General features: G+C 49.1%; 1 protein-coding gene across 1 annotated transcript; it reads right to left on the bottom strand.

Moving 5' to 3' along the window:
• Window positions 1-1,521: 1,521 nt before the first annotated feature.
• LOC100899011 (DNA damage-regulated autophagy modulator protein 1) lies at window positions 1,522-4,380 on the bottom strand. The gene is made up of 7 exons (XM_003748183.2): window positions 4,206-4,380; window positions 3,674-3,796; window positions 3,448-3,559; window positions 3,109-3,313; window positions 2,818-2,995; window positions 2,600-2,685; window positions 1,522-1,929 (listed from the first exon to the last, which is right to left on the bottom strand). The coding sequence occupies exons 2-7, from the start codon at window positions 3,738-3,740 to the stop codon at window positions 1,726-1,728; spliced, it is 852 nt and encodes a 283-aa protein (XP_003748231.1). The 5' UTR covers window positions 3,741-3,796; window positions 4,206-4,380; the 3' UTR covers window positions 1,522-1,725.
• Window positions 4,381-8,501: the final 4,121 nt, after the last annotated feature.

Genomic DNA, 8,501 nt, shown 5'->3' with positions numbered 1-8,501 from the left:
AATGAGGGGGTTGATTTCGTTGTCGGTATCAAATAATTCATCACTCCATTCGTTCCCGTTATATATGACGAGAAGTTTCAGACGAGCACGCCGGCTTGCTCTTAAGAATGCTCGCCGTCATGGTCGGACCGTAGAATTCCCACCCGAATCACGAAAATTCTACACTTCCGCACTACCACATGGATTTGGTGCGCTCTTATGCAACAGGCGAGGAGAGGTTCTCTCGGAGGAGGAAATCTTCTTTCGCACGCCAGGGATTCTCCCTCAGGTTTCCCCGTCCTCAGGGAAGGTCACCGTCGATTTCCTGCCGTACATGAGGTCAAAAGAGCTTCGGTTACGCATATTTATTCTTTCTCTCTTAACTCCACATTGCACCTCGAAGAGGCTGACCTGCCCCGCGCGGAATGTACATAGGCAGTATTCACAAGAAACTCGGAGCACCCAGCCGCCCCGGTCACGAGTTCACCACCAACCGCTCCCGTGACCACCAGAAGAGCTTCCGAAGCTGCTGACCGCTATCACAGGAGCGTGAGACACTGACACAACGGGCTTGGCAACAAACGAAACCGTTTTCACAGGTCGAGCCACATACGATACGACGGGTTGTTTGACGTAAGCGGTCGAGATGACGGGCTGTTTCACGTAAGACACCCTAGCGATTTTTGCTGTACCGACGACACCTCCGAAGGCGAGTTCGCCGCCGCCGAGATGGCCAGCATAGGCCGAGTACAGGAAGGCAGCTAGGATCGCTAACTGAAATAAATTATTGAGGGCGAAATGTTTATCGAGTCGTGAATGCATTGCAGAATGACTTCAGATAGATCACTGTAGGGACTCGTCCTCTTACGATCTTCATGATGAGCTCACTATTCGATATTCGTCGATCGAGGGTTCCACCGCGCTTTTATATTGAACACTCGTTCGTCCAGAATGCCAAACTTCGGCATTGATTGAAAGAGGAACGAAAGAGGGGGTTGAGTTACGACCGCGACGCGAATGCGCGGTGAACTAAGGCCTGGGGCTCGGCGTGTACCCATTGACGCTGACGTACGTGTCTGATAGTAGGTCGCTCATAGAACGGACGCGTCTGGCATTCTAAGTAGCGGCTGATCGGTGCGAAAGGAGCTAGCTACCTAGTGGCGCGACAAATAGGTCTGGACACAATCATTCAGATAATGTCAGCTAATAAAAGCGCATTTCTTGCTGTTTTACGGTGGGAACAAAAAATAAACTGTTCCGTGATACCTGGCGGAGACTATCGAATGCAAATCATTTTTTTCACGGCGGATTATCCAAGGGATCAGCCTTTCTCGGAACCTCCGGAGTGAGCTCACGTCGAAGTTGAGAAAAAAATCGAGGCGAGTGTCTGTCTTGCGGATTACCACAAATTACCTCGCAATTCTGAGGGGGGAGCAGGGCTGTCAGTCTGTCTTACGCAAATATTGGATGAAGAGGAGAACTGTGAGAACCATTGTTGCGCATTGGATCCCCGGTTCAATGGCAATGGAAGGTTTCGGAGCACGACCCTGAATTTATTTATCACAAAAAATATATACACTTCAATGGGACCACTCTCAAAATCATCTGTCTATTCGCTTTTCACAAAACGGACTTGAGGAGTAGCTTATGCCGACCGTGTAACCGGTGCGCTAGAACGCGTTTCGAAATTCACGTCGAAATGGTCTACCGCTGGACTCGTCTGGAGCTTGACTCGAGTCGCTATTTTTACAGAACGGATTTATAGAGGGGTGTATGCTCTGATGCCGGGAAATGGATTTCGATATCATCATCGAAGTGGTCAACCAGTGGGTACGTATCGAGTTCGATGACAACTTTGTTGAACTCTCGGATGTAGCTGAAGAAGTAGGCGATGAACATCACTACGGTGGTCCATTCAGCGATCGCGGCAGCCGTGAACCAAAAGAACGCCTGAAAGATTCCAGAGAAATCATTTAGTGTCCCGTGCGATACGGCTCCCATTCCAATCCGTCGAGCGCATGGAGAGCTCAGCGATGCGCAGGGCTCAAGAATTCTCGCCACGAATCGTCCTGTGATACGATCGATAATGTCGCAGACCGCAAAACCGTCGGAGCGAAACGGGAATGGGGGGAGTCTCAGAGGTTTTCGAGACTGGTCTCCTCGAAACAAGTTCCCGAGACCCGAGGGTCGGAACTCATGCGAGATCGTTCGCTGATACTATCATTGCGATGGGGCATATGTGCGCCCTTCAAGCGTTCTGCCGACGGAAACACGAGCTGGAGTCAGCTGTTCCGGAGGGTTACAGCTTTGTTGGAGGTCCTCTCGCGAATCGGTAAGTCATGAGACTTTTCTAGAGAGTCGGATGACCATCGCATCACGTCGCTTGGCGTAATCGAGCGTCAGCGTTCTCGCATGTCATTCAAAGTTCGCTTCCGCACCGTCACAGAGACTGTCACCTCCTTTAGGAATATGTTCTCGAGACCAATGCGAAACGTCTCCACCACGAGAGAGACTCGAGGTCCTTGTCTGTGCGATCTGATTCAAGAAACGGAGTCCTCGCTGCCTCGGAGGCGGGATGGATCCTGACGGAATAGAATCAATCAAGAGCGAATGAACTCACCGGATCGCCAGGGAGCCGCATGTCGTCGGGCTTATCGATCCCTGATGCTGCCCACAGCTGTTTGGCTTTGAATTGACAAATCGCCGCTGAAATACCGCATGGGATAAAGTCGTCTTGTGACAGTGTGACAATTTTATGCTAATCGCGCGAAAATCATCGATCCGAAGGAAGATAGGGGTGAAAAGTTGCAATGAATTCCTAATGTGTTTGACACTCACTGATAAGCGCGGCAGCGGTGGCGATCAGGGTGATGCTCGAACGATAGAAAACGATAACCCTTCCGTTGTGCCAAGGGTACATCCACGCTGACAGCAGACTTTGCAGAAAGCAATATGTCACTCCAAGAACGAACATCGATGCCGCGCCGATATCATGGATGATGTTCGCCGAAGTCAGCTGGAAATCGAAGGCTATGAGATCGTTTCCAGCTCGTTTGTTCGCGATTTAATTTCCTTGGTGGCACAATGCGTGTTGTTCATTTTTCTGTTTTCCGCTTATCCGAAGCTCACCGGGAAGGCTGATACCAGGGAGAGACCCAGAACTGAGAGGAAGCCCACGACTAATGAGATCGAATTAATCAGTTCTCCGCGATTGAAACGAAGAAGCTGTCTCACGATCGAGTATCGTATGACGATCGTGACGCCCGACCAGACACACGATACGGAGATCATCAATGAAAAGAAACCGCTCTGCGGAGGATCGGCGCCGGCCTCGCTGTTTTGATAAGCAAGGAGAGAAGGAGAAGCATGGGTTAGGATTTCATCCCGTTACGCGGCAGTCTGTCTCAAATTCATTGCGGAATCGATTCGAGTGCCGGAGACGAGCGAAGAGATTCAATTGCGACAGACCTTATGAACGGCACGTATACGGTGACGTCTCCAGACAGTACCGCCCACACGAAGGACAGGAGACCAGCGGCCGCGATGCACACCCCGAGGGATGCGGGGATCCATCCCACACCTGCAGGGGGAAATATTCGTTTCGATATCACTGTCGAGGCTCGAATAAAGATGAGGAATCTCCGACGCTTCCTGATCCGTAGAGATATCGATCACGTGTGGATATTGCACTCACCGATAAATTTTACCGGGTTGTTGTTCCTGGCGCAAGAGAGTTCGTAAACCTGCATGTTCTCGCTCATCGTGCTCTCGTAGATGCTCCTTGATCTCGCAGGGGTTGCTGCTAGTCGGCGGGGCTCTGCAATTATTCCGATTGGTATTCCGCTTGACCGATCGCTTGAGAACTGAGCTTCACAACATATGAGTCTGTCTGTATCGTACGTGTCATCTTCTACTCGCTTTCTCGGAAAAGAGTCTGTGGATTGCGAGCCCAGTCGTATTGTCGACATGAATTTCTCTACTTTCCGTCCGAACCACTCAGTCAGAACGAAAGGACGGAACGGAGAGCTCCCCCTTTCGGAACGGTTCCATTCTCTCGGTGAATCAGTATGACTTTCAAACAACGCTATCCGATATTACATCGGTCTAGATGCGGGCGGCTCTGAATATGTACCCTGAGAGGAGCAATCTCCTCTCGAGTGCAAGCCGCCCTCGTTCGCCGACTATTTTGTGAGCATCAAAAAACAGATTGCAGTTCTTTTACTTACAGAAATTCGCTTGTCACACGAGAAAGCCGCAGGAGCGGGACGGTCACTCGATCTTTTGAACAATGTACACTACGAAAAATTCGCGAGCTTCTTCGGGAAAACATACATCTCAGGCACTCCTCGATATCGTTTCATAGAGCGGACTCGATTCGCAATTGGGAGCGTCAAGAGGTGCAGTGCAGTCATGGGCACTTCTTTCACCATAGAACTGGCTCCCTTATCGTATGGGCTTATAGTCTTAATGCACTCGTCAGGGGGGGGAAGCAATTCATTTTGGCGCCAAAGAATTCATGCTCCAGAGCCGACAACCAAACATGGAGGAATAAGTTGACCCTCGTGAATTTCTCGGAGCTCAGGGATAGGTTTCGTTCTACGAGCAGAGCCGACAGCCGATGGCATTCACATGGCGTCCGTTCACGGAAAATGAGGCTCTCCGTGGAGTGCAGCGTGAGCTAGCGATATGGATTCCCTCCCTCGATCGATCGGGCCCGATTGCTCGCGCTAGCTTGACTTACCTCGAAGATCAGCGGATGCACTTCGCTTGGCTATTATCCACCCTCCAATTCAGCAGAGCACCTGCACGAGCCTCGAAAATATTTTCGCATTCCCTGAATGATCTCACCGGTCTGAACGACCTAATGTATCTGAATAGAACAACCGTTGGCCAGGAATATGTTATCAAAAACTGCGGCGGCAGCGGAAGCGGCTCGTGGAGTATCCTACTCTCACTCCCTGTCCTCCCCGTCTCTTTGTTCCGTACAGAAGCAGCAACGAGAGTCCACGATCTGTCTGTTCACTCTGGTCTTTCTCGAAAAAGAATCAAAAGAATTCCCCGGAGATAGGTCGACGCTTGGCAAAGTTCTTTCTTGATTAGCTGCCGTGCTGCTCTATCAGTTTATCGGTGACCGCAGATGCTCAGTCAGATATGTGCAACGTCCAACAAGGCCTCCACCCTCCATGTCGATCGTTGCAATTCAAGACCGAGAGTTCCGCTCCCTTCCCTCTCCCCCGAGCCGGTTTGCGATCGGATGTTGCTATCGAATGATCCTACCGATCTTCCCTCCCCCCGGCGTAATATAAATCGTCATTGAAGTTTTCCTCGAAGTGAGTTCACCATCCCGCTTTCGAATGATTCACAAGATTGCCGGCGAGACGGGAACGGCGTCATTCATTCTACGCTTCATTGGGCTGAGGATTACCTCTAGTACGCCGTGGTCTCATGGATGCTTTCATGAAGGAAAACAATTCGTCGCTGTTGGGTATAACATTACTCTTTCTGAATACTCATTTATTCCAGTTTAAGTTGAGCGGGTTTGCGGCTCTATGAACCACAACAGCTGTGTATCGCATCTGTCATCTGTTTGACGTGTTCATTCGTTTGTTAGCTTACCAGTTAAAAGAATGTCAGCAGGTCGGTGAAAAAGTCGAATGTTTCTTCAACGAGTTATCGATTTGCTCCGAAGCTCGTTCGACGCTTTAGCCTCTAATGGTTTCCGATCTCCCTCCAATCGAGTATCATGATGATCACGATCATCGTCGATATAATTGGACAAAGTTATCGAATAAGTCAGTCACATCCAATTTAGTGGACAATTTCTTCGTACTCAACAACGGTCCTTCGACGGGAAATCCGTTCAGGTCGGACCCGGTCTCTATCGGAGACGCAATCGATCGGGTTGCTTTTCTTCTTTCCATGCTCGCTCTTTTCCGCCTATTTTCTCTCAATTTTACTCTCATTGACAGTCGTCTCATCGAATCTTCGAATATCTCGGTCGCGGAATCTGCTATTTACAAACACCATTTTCCCAGGAATTTCCTACTCAATCAGCGGCAGACTTGGCCCGAGACACTATTACATATTAGTTCTGGAGTGCTTCCATATCTGGATGCATCTTCGAACCATTGTTCCAGAAAGATATAAACCGCTGTCTCTTCGAATTTCGGAAACTTAGCGGGCCACTTCTTTCGCGAACACAGAGTCCCGAATCGCGACTGGAATGCCTGAGGTACTTCGCATCTGAGACCGGAGGCTTCCGCCGCGAAATTCAGTCCTCCGCGGATACTTACTTCCTTGCCGTTGTTCGACCCCGACATATTTTTCGTTCTCCCTCTCGGACTAGACGACAAGCCGATCATCGCTCAGTGATTGCAGAAGTCAAGTAAGAAATGTTTTTTGTTACTTTTAGTTTGGTTTCAGCTAGGGTGACAGGGCTCACCACGATTACAGTTTCTCTAATCATCTCTCACCCAGCAAACCAGCTTTCCTGAAACCAGGGTCCCATCACTCAATCGCTCTCAGCAGACTTTTAGATGATTCCAAGCATTCCGAAATTCATTCAAAGTAGGAGTGGATGATCGCAAGAACGCGATTAGTGTCAACAGTGAACTTGAAGCGTCTCGCGGTTTCGCCAACCCCTTACTGCAGACTCATTTCTCAGTCAGATGAAGTTCTAGGTTTGAGAAAAGTCCTTCAATGTGATGATTCCTCCTCGGCGATTCAGTTTCCGAAAAGGTACTTGGGACGCGATGAATCTCTAACGCTTCCCGCCTCTAGTGTCGGATCATCACGGATGAAGAGATGAAAATTCCTCCTCTCGGCATCGTACGGGTATCATTGTCATAAATCAGTTCGACTCATTCTCCCCGCTAAAAGCGGATCCTCGAAAGCAAAAGACTGAGTCCTCCGTCTTTCCCGAAGGAAGGATCGATTTCATCAAGCTCCCCAAATTCGATCGTTTCCTCCTCAATATTCCGGTCAATACAGCACTTTTGTTCAACTCGAGCGCTGGCACCAAAGGAACTGCTCATGCGCTCCGAGGAGACTTCGACGACCGGAAATTCGATTACGGGAGGTGAGAATCCGTGGGGAGAAGACTCTCGCGAGGATATATTTCTTCAAATACAACAACAATCAGACAGGTTTCGGCTTCAGGTTCGAATCGACCCGAGCAATCACTTCGAGACGAAGCCTAGAAAACGTTTTCTAATTGATTCGGAAAAACACCTGATTTCTCCGGCTCCACCGATTCGGACGAAGACGTCAGGGTATGAGCTGTTTCTCGGAATTTCTCCGTTCGTTGATATCGGTAGCGGTAGATAATCATCAATCATCACCTTATCCTTCACCGTATTCTCGATCACGTGACGGTCTCGTCGAGTATGCTTCTGGGAAGATCACGCGCTCCGTCGCTTGTTCGCTTCACGTTCTCTGAATGAGAAACCATCAACAAAACTTTGGCACCAAGGCAACCCTAATCAGGTTAGATTGACGCCGTTTTCACACGGGGCGGATTAGAGTGGTGGCGAAAGGAAGGAGAAAGGCAATAATAATTGAACGGGCCATTGCCGGATGTGCAGAAGCTCGCTCCTTATGGAACGATATAAAATAAGAATGCGAAGAATACTGATCCGAAGGGAGTGAAAGTAACATGTGCGTCCCGCGCCAGCGGACCCACATGATTCCAAAGGAAGGGGTCTACGTATCGTTTACAGAACTCGAGAAAGTGATGATCGCAAGGGGGCAAGACGGAATTCCGGCGCACCATGAACGAACCTTTTACGAAAGGCGAGGGTTCGACGAGGGAAGCCGCGCAGAAGCTGAACGCGTTTCGGCTCGTTCAAGTTCGGAGAAAAATCCGGCGCTAATACCGTCGCTCATTAATTTTGGTTCCGTCATCTTGGAATGAAAGATAACTCGAGATAACTCCTCAATCGATCCTCGGGGAGGAGTTATCTCGGGGGAGAATTAGTGACTGGGTGTTGTCTTCCACGATCAGAGGTGGGAGAGATCGGATGAAAAAACTTAGTCCAGAATGGACACACAGCAAGATTGCATTGGTCAGGCGCACGTTTGTCAGATTGAATCCTAAGGGTCAGATCTCTCTAACAGAGACGAATGACGTCCCACCGAGTCAATTTACAATGGTTTACGGTATCTAGTAAAGCTTTATACAGATATCGACATTCTATTCCTCAGTCACCTCGTCGCATACATAATGTATATGCATGTATATATATATATTAATTCATCAATTAAATTCTCGATCTTGACTGTTCTCCGAGGCCTTTCTGTCTATCGCATCCTCGGCTCTAGCAGCGTGTAATCGTCGGTGTATTGTACAGGTTCCAGAGACGAGCTACGGCTAATAGAAAAAAACTATGGAGTTTCGATGGGCTTCGTGCCACTTTGTTCGATTCTAAGCTTTCTTTTCTGTGTTTGTCGAGCTGAGATCCTATTCAGGTTCATCAATTAGTAGGAAGATTGGCATTGACTCCTAAATGCACGAAGGCTAAACG

The sequence above is a fragment of the Galendromus occidentalis genome, unplaced genomic scaffold (genome assembly GCF_000255335.2).
Source record: "Galendromus occidentalis unplaced genomic scaffold, Mocc_1.1 scf7180000077529, whole genome shotgun sequence".
NCBI classification, from domain to species: domain Eukaryota; kingdom Metazoa; phylum Arthropoda; class Arachnida; order Mesostigmata; family Phytoseiidae; genus Galendromus; species Galendromus occidentalis.
This window is presented reverse-complemented; position numbering and strand designations above follow the sequence as displayed.